Below are 21395 nucleotides of genomic sequence, written 5' to 3'. Positions count from 1 at the left end.
GTTCACCCCGGCCACCGGGTCCCCGCTGCCCCAGTCCTTGCTCGCTTTCTGGCCTGTCAGAAGACTCTCAAACCCACAGACAACTCAGGAAAAGGCCATCAATCCTTCAGACGAGGGAAAAAACTACTCCAATCTCAATATCCGGCGCGAAGCGGACTTCAAAAGCTAATCTCCGAGGGTGATCTTTTCCCCGCTCACGTTTGAAGATGAATGATCCTAAACCAACGAGTAGAGTTCAAAATTTTAGCTCTCACCCATCTAGGGATCTTCACTGTAACATGGATGGCAAAGCAGAGAACTCATTTCGTCTAGATTCTCCCATTGAGGAAGGTAGACATCGTAGTTTGGTTGAGGCTACTGTGCACACCTTGAAACGGACTGGTGGGTGGGTGCCGTTCAAAGGGGGCGGCTTAAGAATTGGCAACCCGGTTGCCAAGGGATGATGCTTTCTAGGAGACGGAGTCAGAAGTGAATTGCGGCTATTCATAGTTCATCTCCTGTTCCGTTATCGGGCTGTGCTTCAGGGGAGCCCGAGTTGAGGACGGCGAGTATGGGTTGGTGTGAATTCCCAGCGAGCTCCTTGCAGGGCCCAAAGACCCTCGCACAACACTCACCTCTACTCGCATGATGCCTTTATGACTCAGTACCGTTAAGTTTGGTGCTATGCGGGTGTTATCTTGTGTAGAGAAGTTCTAGTAGAGAGGAGCGTACAATGTGTCTGGAAATTTGTATTCCCTGCCCAGTCAACACACGTTTTCCCGAGACGAACACTCCAAGCGCAGATCTCGTCAGGTACAGAACGTTTCGGCCGCACCGTCTACTTTCCTGGTGATATCGGCCTACCGAGCTTGCCTGAGGACTATTCGTTGGTGATTACGGATCAGTTTCTAACCCCATGGCTAGTACTTGGTACGAAGGATTCGTGCTAGGCTAAGCAGGGAAATGAGACACGGAAAGAATCTCGACGTATGATCTCTATGTTCTACAGTATCTTTGAGCTTTTGAATTGGATTTTAGCACCCATTACCGTTCAGCATCCCGGGGAAAGGAAGCGAGACGTCACGAGCGTGTAGTTCTGTCGCCGCCTTGGACCCAGTCCATCTATTCGGTAAACTGAACTGCCATGTAGACACCCGTCGTCCAGGCTTGAAAGGCTTACGACGGGCCGGCCGGGGACTATCTCGGAGGTTGCCTGCCTCACTTGGGCCTGATGGGCGAAGACGCTGGTTCCCAGTGCTCCAGAGTTCCAGTTGTAATGTTGACCTCGGCGGACCTTATGCAACCACCGGTGAAGCCCCCAAGTACACCTTCAATGTGCTTTTTGATTATTTGCCAATGTTTTCACCAATCAGTGAATGAAGAGACTTGTATTTCCCGCTGGGTGTCTCAAGTTTGTGTAGGTGAAGTCTTGCAAGAGCTTGGGAAACAAGGCCGCTGTGAGGGGATTCAGACTTGCCTCGTCATATGATCACCATATCGACGACTGCACTGTCGGTATTCTCACGACAATGTAGCAGTGGACCTAACTTACGGGGTGTCCCCATAGCCATACTTCTAGTGGACTGCGTCCAGACGGTGTCCGTCAGGGGATGATGGTGATGAGTGAGCGAACCGGTGGCTGGGACACAATAGAACCTGAGTAATGAACGTCCGATCAATGTTCATATATTCAGCCCCGCTACCTATATAAACTGTGTTTTGTGGTTGATTTATCTCGGTACGTCTCAACAGTTGGTTGAACATAACGAGTGAAAGTCAGGCGGTATATGCACTTCTACAGTCGAGGCGGGTAGAATGGGGACGGTGAGACCGTTCACTGAGGGAGGAGGTAGTTAACTATCGATTCAAGTTAAAGCCACTAGGTAAGCAGGCCTAAAAGTCCGGATATCGGTCTCGAGAATATAAATCGAGGACGTATGGGTTTGCCGTCTGCAGTCGAACAGACGAACGCCTCTCACTAACACGATATCCACAGCAAGTTCAATGCCACCAAATCGACCGCCTCAGGCACAGTGGCGAGGCTAACTGTAGACGCCCCGATATAGTTGTTCGATAGCAATATCACGGAGGCACCGACCGTGCTAGGCTCCGAGAGTGCGTGAATGCTCTGATTCATTACTGTATGTATTGCCCCCATACACAGCTTCTGGACTTGCTGGGATGTTCTGTTTGCTAAGATGGGTATGATGTTTGATGTTAGGCCGTGCTACACGGGCATTACTGCAGTACCATCCAAGAGGCCAGGGTTCGGATTGCTTCTACTACGATGCCCGAGGTGTTGATAACACAGTCCCACGGCCAGTCTTGACTGTCAGATCGTCAAGATGGGAGTGAGAAGTCAAACACGAGGACTAGGCAGACGACCTAACGGAGCAGATAATTGTAGTAACACTTAGCTGCAGCGCCCCGGGGGGGCATCTACGTAGCGGGTGATATCTGCGTGGACAGGTCGCGCCTCGGGTACCCCCATGAGTTCTTGTACCCAGCGAGGCCGTCTGTAACATCGTGGACAGTACTACCGGCCATACTACAGCAAGCGATATCTCTCACCGATTCTAACGTATTATTACCAGCCTGGGGCCATCCTCAGAGTACGGAGAGCCCTGGTGCCAGCTCGGGTCTGTGTCCCGGAGTGATCGTACTACGACATCAACTCCAGCCCAACAAGATATACAGGAGGGATAGAGAGCCAGAACAACGCCTCCGGAAAACAGAACAACCCCAGAAAGTCAGTCAACATGAACCACTCCTGAGCCCATCACTGGGTTAGGGGAGCTCCCATTCTATCAACCGAAATCAACCATGGGGAAATCGTACCATCATGTACATTACATGTACGTACGACTCCCAAGCTAGCACGGAAAGCCCGGCATTGCAAACCAAGGCACGGTCAATATTGACCATGCGCCGAACAGCAAATAGGTCGAGCACTGTGCAAGATCATTCATTACCTAGGTATACTGACTAGTCCGTGTGATTCAGCACACACGACCGTGAGCAAGTAGAAATGATCTTCTTTATCTAATTGATAGCCACCGCTGGAAGCGAGACTACATCCATCCCATGTTGGGTATCAGATACTGACCCTGAACTCCTCAAAAGATGGCATCGAGCGATCTTTCGCCTCACCCAAGCCCTTTATCACCCTCGTCCTATACGCCGTCTAAGCTTCTACCACTTCATCCACAAATTGACGATGTACAAGGCAACAGGGGAACACACTTGGGAAATAACCGTGGATACGAACATAAGGCGGCGAGTATTAAACACCACGCGCGTGGTGCATGTATTTCTGCCTTATTGGATACAAGGGAATATGTAATACGCCCCATGGACGTGTACATCCTCATCCCTCGTTTCCCTATCAATTACGGATATCACCAACATAAAACTCATCCCCTTTCGACTAAACTCAAGATGTTTACCGAACCCACAGGACACACACGGGTCGCGGATAGGGTAGCAAAAAAGTGAATAGCGGAAAGGAGCCGCCAAGAATTCTGATTATTATCCACCCATCGACGAGACTAGCTCACAACAGACCAACATGTCTCCGACACAACGCCATGGCTGGGGCCAGGAGAGCGCGTGGAGTAGAGGTATTAAGTGAGTAAGTTTACTCATCCTGCTCCGGGACCTCCTCATCGTAGCCCTCCTCTTCCTCGTCCACACCAGCATCCTGGTACTGCTGGTACTCCGACACGAGATCGTTCATGTTGGACTCAGCCTCAGTGAACTCCATCTCGTCCATACCCTCACCAGTGTACCAATGCAAGAAGGCCTTGCGACGGAACATAGCAGTGAACTGCTCGCCAATACGCTTGAACAGCTCCTGGATGGCCGTCGAGTTACCGACGAAGGTAGACGACATCTTGAGACCGCGGGGAGGGATCGAGCAAAGGGCGGTCTGGACGTTGTTCGGAATCCACTCGACGAAGTAGGACGAGTTCTTGTTCTGGACGTTGCGCATCTGGTCTTCAACCTCCTTCATCGAGACCTTGCCACGGCTGTTGCGTTGTTAGTAACGACGGATGAAGCATGCATGGACGAACAGATAAAACGTACAAGATGGCAGAGCAAGTCAGGTAGCGACCGTTACGGAAGTCGGAGGCAGCCATCATGTTCTTGGGGTCGAACATCTGCTGGGTCAACTCCGGCACGGTGACGGCGCGGAACGAGTGGGCACCACGGCTGGTCAGGGGGGCGAAGCCGACCATGAAGAAGTGGAGACGGGGGAAGGGAACCATGTTGACGGCGAGCTTGCGCAGGTCGGAGTTGAGCTGGCCGGGGAAGCGCAGCGAGACGGTGACACCCGACATGACGGCCGAGACCAGGTAGTTGAGATCGCCGTACGAGGGGTTGGACAGCTTCAGGGTGCGCATGCAGATGTCGTAGAGAGCCTCGTTATCAATGCAGAAGGTCTCGTCCGAGTTCTCAACCAGCTGGTGGACGGAGAGGGTGGCGTTGTAGGGCTCGACGACGGTGTCGGAGACCTTGGGGGACGGCACGACGGAGAAGGTGGCCATCATGCGGTCGGGGAACTCCTCACGGATCTTGGAGATCAAGAGGGTACCCATACCGGCACCGGTACCACCACCGAGCGAATGAGTGATCTGGAAACCCTGGAGGCAGTCGCAGCCCTCGGCCTCACGGCGGACAACGTCGAGAACCTGGTCGACGAGCTCAGCACCCTCAGTGTAGTGACCCTTGGCCCAGTTGTTGCCGGCACCCGACTGGCCGAAAACGAAGTTATCCGGGCGGAAAAGCTGGCCGAAGGGGCCGGCGCGGACAGCGTCCATAGTGCCGGGCTCCAAGTCGACAAGGACGGCACGGGGAACATACTTGTTGCCGGAGGCCTGAAGTAGGGGGACTTATCAGCATGCTATCACTTGACCCCATCACGATAGACCACCCAACCTACCTCGTTGAAGTAGACGTTCATGCGCTCCAGCTGGAGCTCAGAAGTGCCGTTGTACCTATTGAAGCGGTGAGCGGGGTATGAATCGGTCGGGGGCTCGCGATAGCTACATACACGCCATTGCTGTCGAGGCCGTGCTCGCCAGAGATGGTCTGCCTGGATATCAAGTTAGTTCTGATGTTCTGAATGTAAAAACACGTCCTTGTTTCGGCTACAACTTACCAGAAGGCGGCACCAATTTGGTTACCCTAGAAAGAGGGGGTAAGGTCAGTCAACGTGCCTTATCGGTCGGCAGCAATATCCATTCGGTTCCAACTTACGCACTGGCCGGTCTGAAGGTGGACCTGTAGTAGAAGAATCAAGTTAGCATCGAGGTCTTCCCATAATAGCCGCGTCACTCGCCAGCACCCGTCGGTCCAGCGGTCGGGAGCGCTTTGCGGACGAGGTCGTCTCAAATTGGGTGGGGTAGATTCCAGGGGCCCAAAAAAAAGCTTCCTCGACGCGTCGCATGCGGCGTAGAAATGCGGGGGAGACAGGCGACTTACGATCTCACGCATTTTGGCGGATTGAGTTCAAAGCTGTTCTGCTAAGGTGATGCGAAAGCTGGAAGGGAGGTAAATCGGAGTTGAGGGGCGCGAGCTGTGGAAAAGCAGTCGGGTGGGTTGTGGAGAAGTCGGGTCGGGAAGAGGAGATTGTTGATTTTTGGGGCGAGAAATGAAAAGGCGTGGATCGCACACCGCTTGCTGCTGCCGGTGGAGATCAGGCACCGCCAATCGAAGCGCATTTGGGCAAGTCTGGCTGCCTGGTGGTCCCTGCGTTCTCTCTCGCTTGTTTACACCATACCCGATTGGATTGGGGACAGGGTGAGCGCGACGCGCTAGTCCAACTTGGGATGTGCCACGGCAATTTCAATGTGGGGGATTCACAAACTTCAAGCTTCACCAGAACAGCATGAATTCAAGCAGCCGGAAACGCAAGTTAGACATTTCACGTCTTCATTGTGAAAGGGTTGGAGTCACCTAGGGATTGCTCAAATTTACCATTTTACTGCCATCTTACCATAGTATCACTCTGCAGGAGAACCTCGCACCGAAGAGAAAATCTCTCCCCATTGCTTTTTTCCTTCCCGAGCCCAGGATTGGAACAGCACACTGCAAGGCCAGTGTGTGAGGGGAGAGCACTGTGCCAGCCTTTGCGCCCGCCAGCGAACTGATTCAGGATTGGCTCATCAAAGAAAGTCTTTGAGACCCATGTTTCATTCACAACTGGCAACACGTCGGTGGTAAAAGGCCAACACAAGAAGCTCCACGCTTCTCCCGCACTTGGTAGTCCGTACTTGAACCGAAGATTCCTGGTTTTATTGACAATTCGATATCAAACTACGGCTAATGGGCTTGGACAACACCCGCGGCATCTGCCTGTGCAGTAATCCTCTTCTTGTAAGCCTGTACATCACCAGGGAACTTCTCGACCGTGCCACCGTCACACACCCACAGCGATGTGCAGACAGTCTGCAGCATCGTGACATCGTGGGATACCATCAGCACGCCGCCCTGGAATTCCTTGAGGGCCTCAGCTAAGGCATCCATAGCCTCAATATCCAAGTGGTTGGACGGTTCGTCCATGACTAGAATGTGGGGGTTGGTGAGGGCCAGGCAGGCGAAAGCGACACGGGATTTTTGACCACCAGACAAGAGCCCCATCTTTTGAAGGCCTGTCGTGCCTGTGATGCCAAAGGCACCCAGCTGCCGGCGGTATTCCTCATCCGTTCGGCCCGGATAAGTTTTAGCCATGAAAGTGACGGCGCTGGCGTCGAGGTCCAGGGCGTCGACGTGGTGCTGAGCAAAGTACCCGATGCGTAGGCGGGGGTTTTGGGAAATAAGACCGCTTGTCGGCTGCAGCTTGCCAATAAGAAGCTTGAGGATAGTTGTCTTACCCGCTCCGTTGGGCCCAACAATACCGATACGAGAGTCGAGCTGGACGTCGAGGTCGACGTTGCGAAGAAGGATCTTGTCTTTGGTGTAGCCGAATGTGACGCCAGACATCTGGATGATCGGCGGAGACATCTTTTCGACATCGGGAAACTTGAAGTGAACGCTGTATTCCGTCTCGGGCGGCTCCAGAACCGGCATGCGCTCAAGCTTCTTAATACGAGATTGGGCTTCGGACGACTTGGCGGCGTTGTATCGGAATTTGTCGATGAAAGCCTGGAGATGGGCACGCTGTGCCATCTGGTTCTCATACTCCCGCTTAGCTGTCTTCTTACGTTCTTCCTTTGTAGCATAGAAGGTGTCGAAGTTGGCGCCGCGGTAATAGTCGAGTCGTTGTGAGTGTTGGTGCACTATGTCAGTAGCAACCTCGTTGAGAAATGCTCTGTCGTGGGATACAACAAGGATGGTGTTGGGGTAGCCTTGCAGGTAATTCGAAAGGAAGGTAATCGAGGGGACGTCCAACATGTTGGACGGTTCGTCGAGAAGAAGCAGGTCAGGCTCGCAGAAGAGTGCACGGGCAAGGGCGAGACGCATCCTCCAACCACCGGAGAAGGTCTTGGTGGCGAATTGTTGCCTCTCGGGTGAGAAACCCAGACCGGCCAGAATGCTCGCAGCCCTCGACTCGGCCTTGTCAGACTCCATTTCGGCCAGTTTGGCTTGAATGTCTCCGAGACGCTGGTCCTGGGCTTCGCGGTCCTTGTCAAGCTTGGCAGCATCCGTCGATGTATCGGCCATTGACGCCCGTTGAGCTTCGATATCCGCCAGCTTTTGCGTGATTTCCTGGAGTCGAATTAGAAAACAATTTCAAGTTCGGGTCCCTGGGCTTGGAACTTACGGTTTGCTCTTTGAGCAACACCTTGCGCCAGACGTCGGCATCCAGGACGGCCTGAAGGGCGGGGGTATCATCACCAGTGATCTACAATTTTGTCAGCCATTGTCGGAGTAAGAGCGGTGTCCATGACATACCTCTTGTTCGACATGGAGAATAGAGATATGGGTTGGAATGGGCACTTCTCTCCTCGAGAGAGCCCTGAGCAGAGTCGATTTACCGATGCCGTTGTTACCAACCAAACCGTAACGGTGGCCATTGGAGAGAGTCAGCGTGGTGTCGGTCAATATCCTCAAGCCACCGATGGACACATCAATGTTGTCGATCTTGATATCCTTAGACTTGCCGCTCTGGCTTCCGAGCTGCAGGGGGTTGACGGCCATGTAAAACTCCTCGTACGACTCCGTGGTCTCGGGTTGGTTGAGCAGACGCGAAGCTTCATACTCCACGGTCTTGAAGGTCTTCTTGTTCTGCTTGGCCGCGATCTTGCGCTCGGCCTTTTCAAGCTTCTTCTTGTCGACCTTCGACTCGACCTTGCGGATGTTCGCCGACTCCAAGTCGACGGAGCCGGTCGCCACGGCAAGGGTTGAGGACATATTCCTCTGGGCGCTCACTTGAATGGTCTGGTCGAGACGCTTGACCTCCGGTCCTCTCCTCTCCTCACTGTTGCTGGCGGCTGCATACTTGTCAACCCACTTCTCCACCAAGCTCCGGATCTTATCATGAGTGGCGGTGCCATGGCTCCCCGATGCCGAAAGCAAGAGCTCTGTGATGGTAACAGCGGCCTCGTCGAGCGGGGACTGTCCGGCAGCTTCTTCATCACCAGCCCATGCGGTGGAGGCATGGGTCAGGTACCCGGCGGAGTACTCCGACAGTACCGGGTCGATGTTGGGCAGCACGGAGCGAATCTCGGCGTCCATGGCGGGCTTCTGAGATTTGGACTGAAGTGGGGTGAGGTGAAGGTCCAACTTTTCCAGCTGATTCTTCCGAAATAGGTGATCAAACCCCCGTTCAGTAATACTCCCCAGTCAGTGCCGTCTGCGATCTCGACCGAATCCGGGCGTGTAAGTCCAAGCTGTCGCTCTCCTCTGGTCCCCTGGGCTGCCGAGGGCTCTATCGCGGGGCAAATTTCCAAAGCTGGTCGTCAGAATGTGGCGGAAGCTACCGTCTCGTGGCAGCTGTACGACAGTTGGCAAAAGTGGGGCAGGACGTTCGAAGGTTTTGTATTCTAATTGGCTGGTGCGCGAAACGCCATGGTTCTTTCCCCTTTCATCCAAATCTTTTGCGTGAACCAATGGATGTCACAAGCCGAGACGTCTTCAACTCAACCTCAAACAGCAGCCATCATGTTAGGGCTGATTCTCGTCGTATGTTTTTAGAAATCGGTTGATCAAGCGCTTGTACCAAAGTATTTCTCCTTGACGTTTTTTGACTGCCCTGCGCTTTTCCTCTTGTTGGGAACGGATGCTTGTACTTTGCGAATGACCCCCGCCAGTGACCACCAACATCAACTGACAGGCAAAGGGCACTTCGCCTGGATGGCGCGACCGGAACGCGGCTCAATGCGAGAATCCCGCGCCCGCGTCGATGTGTTGCACCTCGCCAATCGGGACGCGCTTGTGCCCCCCCAAGACCCTCTCCGTCACCGAGAGGCCGCTTTATCGACCACAGCTTTGTCCAGAAGAGGGCATTCTGTTGGCCACTCGGCCTGCAACCATCTGCTACTCGTTTCAGCAACGAGGGCTAGTCGGCGAGGTTTCCTCGGACTCTTCTCGAACGGGACGCCGATTCGATCATTGCTCCATGCTGACCCCCTTTGCCATCTCGAGCCGTGCGATGGCCCACCAGCTCCCCGATTAGCCAGTCTCGCCAGTCCTTGAACAACTGCCTTTCCAATCCGGGGATGACACGACCTCAAGCTAGCGTTGGATGCGTGGCCGCAGCTATATGGCCGGTTGAGCTGATCATAGCGACCTTCAGCGAATGTTTCCGGCTCAAGCTGGGAAAGCTCAAACGAGGGTTCACAGCACCAGCTGGTTGCTGTGTGTATGTGTTCCGCGTGCAGAGACATGCTAGGCCAACTTGATGGCCGCATGCCTCTGCGCTGCTGGTTGCCTTATCCGCGAAAAGCTTCTTTCCGCTACAGCGGTCAGGACGGCAACATGTCCCCAGTCCCTCTGCCGAACTTGCCTCCGGCTATTCTCCTTCCCACGTGCAGCCCCGAACCTGCTGTGACGATGATCAATGGCAGTTGGGCTCAGACGTTCCCCCGCCCCATGTCCGATTTCTTGGTTGGGGCATCCCGCCGAGCCGGGTTTTGGAAAACCGATCTTTACGACCCTAGGCTTGGTCTCCGATGACAAGGACACCTCCATTTTCTTCCTTGGTGGGCTAAGCTATATATGGTTCATGTCAAGCATAACCGCTTAACATGGATCTTCATGTCTTTCTACGGATCTCATGGTCCTGCTCGGTTCTCGGTCTCGATGATACACGAAGCCAACCATCAAACCATCTGCTGTTTACGAAACTTTTTTCCATAGCTTGACATTACTCCGAGGCGTTGCCCAGCGACATCCGGTGTGATATTGAGGGCCATTCTGCATGTTCCCACTCCCCCCGACTGAGCCATGTTCTTCCAGAAACTGTGCGCTTGCAGGAGAGACGGGGCTGATCCCGGCCGGAAAAGCTCACTTTGTCTCCTATCAAAATAGCCGCTGTGAAACATGAAACAACATGGGGGGACAAAAGCTTTGTTTTCTAGCGCGATTTGCCGCGCACGAAGAAATTTCCATGTAGTTAGTTCCCCCCTCGCAACCGTCATGGAGATCGGGTTGTTTAACGGACGGGAGCATTGAACTTTTGCTAGCTGATGTAGAGTGCCGTCGACTTCCCTCGAGGCCTAGGCCGCTGTGGCTGAAGGGGATATCAATAACCCTGCCACCCGGCGGCTTACGGGCTGGCTCGGATCTCCAGTGACACCGCGTGGGCAATCGATATATCGTGCACATTGAAGGCGATGTGTGTAGCCATGAAATGCCGGCTGCACCAGCATCCACGCCTCCAGAACGCCACCAGACCATCACGGGACGCCTATGCAAGGGCACAAAACGCCGCATCTACATCCCGTAGATATAATGGGTGCGGTATGATCCCGAACGTGGCGTTAAAAGCGGTCTAGCTTGTGTCCTCTTTGTTCGGCTCATAGCCACCCGCCCTCTGGCTGAAAACACGCCCAAGGAACTGTTGCTCGCCGTTGTCGATCGACATCGTATCCGGGCACGGCAACACTTGCCCCAGACAAACATCGCACCGAATCCCCGAGACAACGCGTGTCCCTCATGTTGTCCGACATCCATGGTCTTTTTGCCTTGTCAGTTCTTTCCTAGCCTTGCCAACGTATGTTCCGCTCCTCTAGGAGGACCCGAAACAAAACAAAGAGGGACATATGGAAACAATCTTGACAGGGTGTCACAAATTACCTGGGGCAGCAGGCGTCCGCAATATGAAACCAGTTCGAGGAAACAATAACTCGTTCGAAGAGCAGGGAAAGGACAGGAAATATATTTGAAGAAGTCGAAACGACAGGCGTTGGGCTATTGTTAGTTTCAGTCTCGGGCCGTCTGCTGTTCACAGGAACACCTTCAAAGTCCCCTGAGTGGTATAATGGGAGTGCCGAGAGGTCTAGGAGAGGTGATCAAACATACATGTTTGCGCCCAACTTGGCTACAATTTACTCCGTCTTTTGAACCAACTTGATTCAAGTTTCTCCAAGACATCGAAAGTGCAATTATTCCGCGGCCTGTATGAGTGAGACAAGGCGGAAGAAAGAATCGGTGAGCAGCATCACGCGGCGCAGCACGGTACGGTATTTGAGACACGGCACACGGGGTGTGAGGAAAAAGGCTATGGGGGTCGATACCACCGGCCTATTTCTGACCTCGATGCCTATATTTTTTACATCAATTTACGGAGTACGTAAGGTACCCGCCGCCTAGTCGTTCCGAGCCCGTTCCTCGGTTGCAGTGCACTGCAGTCTGCAGCTGCAAGGTAATCCCCCCTGTTCCGCCCTGATTTACTGTATGTGCCATACAATGTACGTCTGTCTGTATTTGGCTGTATTTTCTTCCCGCCCCCTTTTCCACGGGCCGACGAGACTCTAGGACGGCACAGCTGCTGCGGCGTGTGACCTTTTGCTGCTGCGTTCCCGTCCCGTTTTACCCATGTTTGTGGGCTGGATGGTTACATACAAGTAGGGGTCCGATCGCCTGGTGGGCTTTTGGGAGATCTATTGTGATCCTGTTTTGGTGTGACTTCGAGCTTTCAAACGATCGGCTAATTAATGAGATCAAGAATATTTGTCGTTATTTGTCACACCTAAAACAGCGCTGCACTATGAGTAATCGGGACTCGGCAGCGTGACAAGCGGGACGAGACACCGGTCACCCAGTTTTACTACGTAGGTAACGCAGCGGTAGTACTCAGCGGTTTGGCGGTCGTACAGGGGCGTTGGCTGGTAGGCCTTGAGGCTTGCAAAAGTGCTGATTTGTTTGTGAAGGGCTTGGTTTGTTTTTGCATTTCCCTCGAGCATACACTGCGCCAATGTAGTGTAGTCCATCGTTCGTGTCATGCGACCACTCTGAATGGGTTCAGCCGGCGTGACGTGAAGACCATCACTGTATTTGAATCATTGGGAGGATATGATAATAGCTCGAGATTAAGGTTGGTTAAGAGTGGGCAAAAGCATCGCGGGTAGAAACGGTTGTCGAATCCTTTTCCGTCTTGATCCGCTGCTTTGCCCCCTTGCTTGCTTCACACTTGCTTTCTTGTCCTTCCTTGCTTGCCACGCTTGACAGCCTGTCCGTCATCCAAAAAAGCACACGAAAGGGCAAGGGCTTAAGCGTGATCTGAGACATGTGGAGGGAGGGAGGGGCAGTGTTCTTGTGGTTGGAAGGGTTTGTTAGTTTCCAATCCATTGTAAGAATTCCCGAACCCCACTAATATTGGCACCAGAAGAAGGCCGAGCAGGTAAGAAAGATTAAAATAAGGCAAGTGATGGATCAACCGGTGTCGTGTGGACAAAATGCGCCCCTTTTCCCCCCCTCCTTCCAGCTCGGCTTTGCCTACAGGACAGGAAAGATCGGTCATGTGCTTGTTATGCCTTCCGGACATATCCCGTTAATCCCCAAGCTTCTGGGGCCTGGTTTAGACCTGCGGTTGGCGATTTCGTTGGTCAATGTCTTTTCGTGACGATGTGGGGGATCCCAAGATCTTGGCCCCCGGTTTTTTTGTTCGATGTGAGATGCGCGCCGGCCCCAGGTGAGTTCGGCGTGCCCGCCCCCGGAATGCATATAGGATTGGGCGAGGGGGCTGAGCGGAGGGCTGGCCTCTGGGACTTTGATGTATTTACGAAGGCACCACTCGAACTTGCTGTTTCTGACAGTTCGAAAACCCCTCTGTGAGGGAGAGGCATATGCATATATGATATAAAGAGTTCGACAGTAGCTGGATGAGAAGGACTTGGAGAGGGATATGGAAAAGAACGCCAAAGGCCGCAGCGGGGCAATATCTCTGTGGGCGGGAACCACGGTTTACACCCGGTAAATGTTTGCTCGTCAGTCCGGTACGGCTCAATTCTGGAAACAAGACGCCGGGAGCGCGTCGATGGGCCCACCCCCGCGGGCCAGGTTTTATTTTAGGCCGAGCTTGTTCCCATGGTTCCGGCATTATACATCGACTCGGTTGATATAATAACAAGTCTCAGTTTTCCTCAGTTGGCGCAGGCTCATAATCCGGGCTAACCGCGGTTGGTGGAACTCGGCTCGCAGACAGCGCTCTGTGCTAGCCGTCCTGATCGTGAGTGACAACAAATTCGCACGATGTCTCCGGCGATGGGCTGAATGGACGACGTCATGTTGATCTGAGGGGAGGAGACAAATTGGCGGCCGATATTCGTCGACTGGCGAGACTGGGGCCACACGCACGAAAGAAGGTTGGATCTCGAATCTCAACACCTCCGCCACGAAACCGTGGCATCCAGCATCCACACGCGACCCCGGCCGGCCGATCGGTGACTGAGTTCTGTTTTTGGCCCTCTATTCGCCGATGCAAGCATGGCGAGGTCGTTTCGCGTTCCTGGAAACCATGCTGGGCATGCATGGTGGTGGACTTCTTGGCCGGTTCTCCCGCTCACTGTCCACTGAGAGGGCAGCTTTGTGTCGTGCCTGAGAAGGATTGGAGTGGGTCGGACACGGGTGGATCGTTTTAATTGCTCCTGGAGCCCCAGCTCCAACAGCGCAATAGGGCCATCTGCAGCCATCTCCCATCCCTGTGGCCGGCTGAAAGGGCTCGATGAAGCCAGGCGCCGGCGGGCGGATGTTGGGCCTGCGTTGCTACTGGCCCTGGAATGGTTTAGCTTGCGGATGCTTCTAGCTCTTTTCCAAACCGATTCTCGATCTTCTTGTTGCGCGGCGGCTTTTCGGCCGGCTCGGCCGGGGAATCCATGGACTGGAGTGTACAATACGGAGTATGAGCTCGACGAAGTTCATAAGACATGGAAACGTGCTGGAGACAGTCTCAGAGTGTAGTGTTGACATTTGCTACAGTGTGGACGAGGGGACGGGACGACAAAGCTCAGTCGGGAACCGGGCTCACCTACTGTTCCAAGGATGCCCCTCGCTGCTGCGTTCGCAGGTTCGGACGCTGCCGGGTTGGAGGCGCTTGGAATCTGCGCGGAACCATTGCATCGGTTGCGTGTTGGTTCGGCGATGCTGGACTACTGGCTATCCGTGGCTTTTGGCACTGGTCGGGCAAATTTTCTGCGGCAGGCTGACTCTCAAAGAATTGTTGCTTGGTTGTGGGCTCCCGCCCGCCTAATGCCCTGGGTATGCTGAGCAACATGGGAAGGTACGCACCACGCCGATGTAGTGTACGAATACATACTTCGTAGTGTACAAGCCTGCAACGCTCATCAATAGAAAGACGGGTTTGCAGCTTGTCAAATTGGAGGATGCGTCAGGTTGTACCCGGGCAAGCACGTTCCAAGGGATGAAGCGAGACTGCGAGAGAAAAATGTTGACGCCGAATTCCCCTGTCAGACCTCCGTGCACACACAAACCGTTGTTAGCGCGAAGCAGGTCTCGCTCTGGAAAGTCGCTTTGATACCCGAAAGAAGCGGCGATTCGAAGGTCACCTCGACACGGCCAATCCCAGTCGTTGTTCTCCAGAGCGACCAGGCCCAGCCAGGCCCCCAGCCGGAGTCCTCCCCTCCCCCTTGTCCCGCTGCCCAGAGCAAGGAGCCAAGGACACAACATGAAATGGAACCTCAGGTCGCGCTGCCCAGGGCGTCTCATCGGCCCATGTCCCAGCGCTCCACCCCGTCAGCAGCATGCCCCAGCCCTGAGCCGATGTGGAACTTCGAACTTCCATGTTGTTGCTCGTTCCTCTGTTCCCCTTGTAGGTTCCTCTGAAGCGCGAGAGGGGGATTGCCGCGCGCAGGAACTGACGGCCACAGTTTCCAAAGCAATTCCATTCTTTTCCTCCTTCCCCTCCATTTTCCCTTCTCTACCTGAATTTGGGGCGGTTTTCCTCTCTCCTCTGCTTCGACGGCATTGTTGGGGTGTCTCTCTTTTTTAGTTTGGTTTTGTTTGTGGTGACGGGCCACTGAACTTGCGCCTTTGCCTTTTCGCGTTGTCTAGTTGTTTTGTTCGGGGTTTGTTTTCTATCAAACGGGCATCCCAGTGGTCCTTCCTCGGGCTACGGCGAAGGAGAAACGAACGTTGTATGCCCTAGGCCTGTGGCCGCGGCCGTCTCGTCCCATCTCGACCGCGCCGCCAAATTCTCACCAATTGCAGCCCACCGCCGCGTGAGAAAAGAGCGAAAAGCCCGGCCCTCGTGGGTGCATCACGCTATTTCGACAGCCGTCACTAGCCTACACACATCCGCCCACATCGACACCGACCTCATCATTCCCGCCGATTGACCTGCAACTCCAGGCTGAGAGAGGACCGGAACTCCTCTCAAATCAGTTGTTTCCCACCCCATTTAAGACGACTTTTGGGGTACGGGCGCTTTTCCCCAGCCGATCGTTTTCGAGCGTGCCCCCCAAACCGGAACCCGACCGACTGCAAGAACGCGCCCGCGGCCTCTACACGCCTTCCGCGCCTTTTTTCGAGTCACCCACTTGCGGTCCCGACGATTTCTCCCTCTTTATGATGCCCTGACGATGCAAACCACGACCCTCACGTTTACCGATTCCCTCTTCGCCCCTCTTCCCCTCTGCGGCTCTTCATTGTCTGCATAACTGCCGCCAAAATGCAGGCTGTGCCGAGTGTAAGTGTTATCAAAAAACTCCCAATTCCGGGGCTTTGATGGGGAGCAAACCGAGAATACAAACGCCCTGCGTTTCGACTGTGACTGCTCTACTCACCGCCCGGTCGACACCCACAAAGTCTTGTCCTCATTTTGACGCGCTTGATTTACCTTGCTTTGACCTCTTATCCCTTGTTATTGCTCGATGAAGTTAGCTCCCAAAGGTTGTCTTGTTCAGGAAAGTGCTAATCATCTTCTGTCTGTAGCTCGTGGGAGCCGGCACTGCAACTGCCGCCGCCGCTGCCGGCCTGGTTTTTGGCCAACCTCCTGAAGCCGAAGCATCGTGGCCCGGCCCGGTCCAGCACAGATTTCCTACCGAGTACGACGGCTTCCGGCCCCAGTCCGGCCCTCGCCGTCCCAGTACCAGCGCGGTTTCGAACTATCATCCCTGTACGTCACCAGCTGAGGAGTTCCCGTACGCTTCTTTTCGCCCACAGCCCACTATCGATACAGCCCGCCCCCTTACTTCGAATCCGACGAGCCCGACGAGTCCAATCAGTCCGACCAACATCCTCCGACCCCTTACCGGATTCTCCATATCATCGCCCAAGTCGAGAAGTAGAAGGCAGTCTCTAGTACGGCCGGTGGATCTCACATCCCAACCCATTGCGGAGGATGGGAGAGACTCGGTGTCGTCCAGGGAGTCGTGGATACGGCGGTTATCGTCTCTCCGTCCAGCCTCCCAACACGGGAGCCAACGGTCGAGCCTGGGTCCTGATTCGTCCTCCATGACATTTTCACATGGTTCAGGCGTTCCGATGCTTGGACAGGCGCCCAGTGGCCGCTCATCACCTAACAAACTGGTCAAGAGGGCAACCTCGGGCCATAACAGTGGCGTGGATCACTCACGACGAGGCTCTATATCGCAGGTTTTGACACTTCGGAGGCCAGCAACCAGCCACCAACGGTTTGCGACAATCCAACAATCACAGACTAACGGTGTCGCGGCCGAGCCGCTCTCTGCGGGCGCGGCCACCTCCCTCGACAGCTACACCCCGTCACCGACGTCCGCGACCTTCCCCGCTCAAGCAGAGACCGGCGGGCAGACCCGGAAATGGACTTCCTTCTTCCACGCCCGGCGTTCTTTAACATCAGGACGCGACTTCTCTGGACTTCCAGGGGGTAGCGGCTCTTATCGCGATATCTTCCCCAAGAAGAAATTGTCGTTGACGAGGGGTAACATTTTCCGCGCGTATCTCACCAAGCCCGATCGCATCGCCGACATCTCTCCCCTCAAAGACGAGGCAGAAACCGATTCGGGCCGGGATGTGGCCGGTCAAACCCAGGGGAGCTCTTTACCTTCGCACGATACGTCCGATTCCGTCGACTCGACGGAGGAGCGGTCCCGAAGGAGATCAATGTCAATCCATTTCAACTCAGCCAGTAACTGGATTACAAGAACCGGGAGCACCCGCCTCACGCGACGGAACACGATCGGTACGAAATCTGGAGGCGGCCGTTTTGCGTCGTCTGATCCCGAGGCTGCGCCGCTTGACCAAGGCCCACCCCTGGTCAAGCAGGGACTCGAAGGAATCCATGCGCCACCTGATGTTCGAGAAAATCCTCAGCAAGCCGAGTACGAATCGACCCTAGCCGAGCCCGCTCGCACCCGCAAGCGGGACTCGTCTTCTTCCCCTTTACCTCCCTCGAGCCGGCCGTCTGGCCACGCTGTCGACCTCCCGCGCCTGGGGTCGGCGAGCCATTCGAGGCCTTTTCAAGGTCCAATCAATTATTCTCAAACCCCGTCAGTCGCTACCCACAGTCGTGGGCCGTCGGGTGAACGGTCTGTCACTCTTGCCGGCTCCGACGAATCGGCACCCGATTATGTGTTTGGGGACGATGAGGACACGGACTTCAGGAGCGACGGCATGTACGACTCTTTCCGCACCGGCGCGTCCTCCGGCCGTCTTAGGTCCGTCGAAACACCAGTTGAGTCTGCATTTGAAGACTCACCGCCTAGCACCGCAAACCATAACAGGAGCAAGCGGCTGTCGGTCCAGGAAATGCTTGGCTCTTGGGATGGCGAGACGAAGATTACCGAGGAGGACGAGAACGCTGATGCGCCCAGTCGGACCGTACCCTTGACAGAAAAGCCCCAATTTGTGGGGTCTCGAAGTCGAAAAGAGAGCAGATCCAAGCGTGATGCTCCTCGAGAGCTAACGTTGGTAAATCGCGAATTTGGCCGGCTATCATTTGATGACGATGACGACGATGATTGGGCGCGGGACGACGAGAATACCCTAAGCAACCACCTTTCGCCGCCGAGCTCGACCAATTCCCGTCGCGTTAGTCCCACCTTAAGGCAAACTCTTAGGAACGTCAGCGGTACCAGCAGCCTCGATTCCCAACAAGATAGCTTCAGCGAGCGCCCCAGGAGTAACATATTTGATTGGGCCGAACCCTCGGTGCATGATAAGTCTGAAACAGATCTCCCACGACCCAAGACGGTGCACGGAAAGCAGGAGCTGGACTTGAGAGGAGGCCGGGCCGCCAATAGGAAACCGCCGGGGGCTCTCCATGTCCGGAGCCAGAGTGTCCCTGTCGTTGTTCCTGATTTGTCGGACGGGTCGAAGCCACCTCCCAAGTTCGGCACCTGGGGGCTGGGCACGAAAACCGCCAGCGAGGATTGGGACGATGACTTTGAGTTTGAGGAAGATGAACCCGAGCTTTGCTCCCCTGGGGGTAAGGATTCAGCCACCAGTTTCTCGATGGTCGTCCCTGCTTCGATCCAGGCCACACAGCCGAGCGTAAGGGCGCATTCGGGCCACATTCGTGAATTCTCGTTGCTTGTCAACGACTTGAAGCGGTTGTTCCGTCACGGCAAAGATCTTGATATCTTGCAAGGGCCAATGGCAACCAAATGGGCCGAGGCTGAAAGCATTATCGCTCTAGCGTCTCCAGATGAAGAGGAGGAGGAGGATTTCTTGGGGCCGACAAAGCCCTCTGTCGAGCTTGACCGGTCCACGATCGATGATCGATTCATGGAGGGAGGGTTTGACGGTCCGTTGCTCGACCAGTTTGACGACTCCTTTGACTTCTCAGAACCCGAAATGTCCAAAACGGCGGTGATCCGGGAACGTCACAGCCCCCGACGTCGGTCTGTTTTCTCGCCCGAGGATGACATATTTGGGACCTGGTCCCTCAACGGGGAGACTTCAACTCCCGCACGCCTACAGACACCCAGCCGATGTTCAAGCGTGAGCCGAAATTCAACCGTCATATCGACCGTCATCGAAGCCATAAAGCAACAGCAGCAGAAATCCGACCGCATCAAAAGTCCCGCCCCCAAGTCTCCTGATACGAAGCTCTTCTTCGACACGAACAGCCTTCAAGAGTTAGTGAAGCGTGCCGGGCAGCTACGTGACTCACTTTCCGATGTAGTTCGGAAGGCGGAGCTCCTTACCCAGAGTCCCGCCGGGACACCACGACGAGAGCGGCTTTCGCGCCATCAGAACATCGACGGTAGCCCTGCCTTTACGCGTGTCTTTGTCGACCCTAGCTCCACCAGTCCCCCTGGGCGCCTGCCCAACAGCCACAGCACACCCTCAATTCTGAGCAAGGGATCGGTTGATTCGCCTCGAATGCAGATGATGACGGTCAATTAGATCGAACAAGCTTCTGCACGATGCCCGTGCCATTCCTATGGGGTTGGCGAGGCTCTGCTGAATCGACCCCACCACACCTGAACCGATTTGTATATGTACAACCACCCCCATTCCCGGTCACTCCTCTGATCAGGAACCATTACGTTGTTTTTCTTTTTTTGTGGCCTTTTTTCTTCGCATTACTTCTTGCATGGCATAGCATGGCATGAGATGATGTGGATTTGTGGTTTTGCATGAAGACAAGCCGACACGATCAGAGGGACATGGAGTGTGCCAGCCGACGAAGGGTGAAGCCGTCCGGCGAAGATGATAGCATACCATATCAGAGGGAGCCAACCCGGCGAGGTTGGGTTGACGGATGTAAAGAGGAATGCTGGGATGTGTGCCCACGGTTGGGGATGATGATGTAAGCGAGGAAACCGCTGATCAAGGAAGGAAAGGATTCCACAGCCATATTCCAGGCTGGGAGTTGGGACTATCATGTCGGGCACCTGGGAAAGTGAGTACCCGTCGGGCCTGACGGCGGGCTTTTGCGGGCTTTGTTTCGTCTTCTATTCTTCCTCTTGACTTTTTCTTCTACCTGGGAAGGGGAGTTCAGACTTGGGAGTCTGTCAACTGCGAGGGCCAACGCAGCATCACACTGTGTCTTGCTTTTTGCTTCTACACTTGTTCTCTTTTTTTTTTCTTCGCTTCTAGGTATGGACCGGCCGATAAAAAAATGTACGCACGTACGTACTACTTTACTTTTTACTGGGTTCACTGGGGGATCAGGTTGGGTTTCGGGTCGGGTCGGGTTAGTAAACTTGTGATAATGGGAGAGAGTGGATATGGCAAATGGAAATGGCAGTTGCATCTGGCAAATCGCACAATTAAGGAGCTGGAAAGTGAATGAGTGAGTGGCTTGATTGATATGATAGGGGGATGGGAATTGAAGAAGGGTATTTCTTAATGGAATTGTGAATGTTTCTTGGTTAGTAATTTACCTGTGAAACCTCAGCCGTTTGAGTTCTTCTCTCCAACTTTCCTGCACGCTGTCAGCCGTGGGGGTTTCCCGTTTTTCTGACGTATTTCTTTCCGGCGAGATGGGGTAGTTGACTGCAATCTCGCGCTTCTTTTCTCTAATCACATTTTTGTCTCTTCATTGTGGTTGGACACTTGACACGAATAACTCCGTTGACATGAATATTACTTATCTCTTTCCCCTTCTTCAGAGAGGGGGCTAGAGGAAATAGCCGGGTTGCCTTCCTATTTGATATCTTTTATAATTATTGCTAGTTTGAGGTTGGATCTCAGAAAGCTCAATAATGGCACATTTTCTCGCCTTTTGGCCAGACATATTCACAGAGTAAGACACTTTCTAGTCCGAGGTTAGGCCGAAACAAGAAAAGAGCAGAAGGCCGATAGGTACACAGGAAGTGTTGATAAAGAGGGGAGGTTCCGGGCAAGTGGGTTTATTCCCTCCTGTTCGTGGTTCCGACACGAGGAAAATACAGTGTAATAATAGATACTGAGGGGGGAGCCGCTCCGTTATTCTCCAGACAAGTTAAAGAATACAACAAATAAAATAATTCTATCTGTGATAGATGGCAATAGCCGTACCGAGCCTGAGTCCTACTTATTGGTTAGTTGAGGGAGGAGAGAACAGCAACTGGGTTGGTACTGGTAAATATCTCGTTATCACA

The 21395-nt window shown here is 54.1% G+C and overlaps 3 protein-coding genes across 3 annotated transcripts; 1 reads left to right on the top strand and 2 right to left on the bottom strand.

Annotated features, from left to right (window-relative positions):
- Positions 1–3616: 3616 nt before the first annotated feature.
- C8A04DRAFT_27035 (beta-tubulin) lies at positions 3617–5475 on the bottom strand (the record flags this gene model as incomplete). The annotated part of the gene is made up of 7 exons (XM_062780142.1): positions 3617–4007; positions 4066–4856; positions 4922–4976; positions 5033–5074; positions 5141–5166; positions 5239–5262; positions 5464–5475. The coding sequence occupies 7 exons, from the start codon at positions 5473–5475 to the stop codon at positions 3617–3619; spliced, it is 1341 nt and encodes a 446-aa protein (XP_062638646.1).
- Positions 5476–6303: 828 nt separating this feature from the next.
- Positions 6304–8658, bottom strand: C8A04DRAFT_27034 (P-loop containing nucleoside triphosphate hydrolase protein; the record flags this gene model as incomplete). The annotated part of the gene is made up of 3 exons (XM_062780141.1): positions 6304–7689; positions 7745–7825; positions 7876–8658. 3 exons carry the CDS (start codon positions 8656–8658, stop codon positions 6304–6306), a joined length of 2250 nt encoding a protein of 749 aa, XP_062638645.1.
- A 7393-nt stretch (positions 8659–16051) lies between these two features.
- Positions 16052–19713, top strand: C8A04DRAFT_27033 (uncharacterized protein; the record flags this gene model as incomplete). The annotated part of the gene is made up of 2 exons (XM_062780140.1): positions 16052–16069; positions 16315–19713. The coding sequence occupies 2 exons, from the start codon at positions 16052–16054 to the stop codon at positions 19711–19713; spliced, it is 3417 nt and encodes a 1138-aa protein (XP_062638644.1).
- Between the last annotated feature and the right edge of the window lie 1682 nt (positions 19714–21395).

Source organism: Dichotomopilus funicola (assembly GCF_033296635.1).
Source record: "Dichotomopilus funicola strain CBS 141.50 unplaced genomic scaffold C8A04scaffold_17, whole genome shotgun sequence".
Taxonomy (NCBI): Eukaryota; Fungi; Ascomycota; class Sordariomycetes; order Sordariales; family Chaetomiaceae; genus Dichotomopilus; species Dichotomopilus funicola.
Note: the sequence above shows the minus strand (reverse complement) of the source record. Positions and strands in the feature narration are given on the sequence as shown.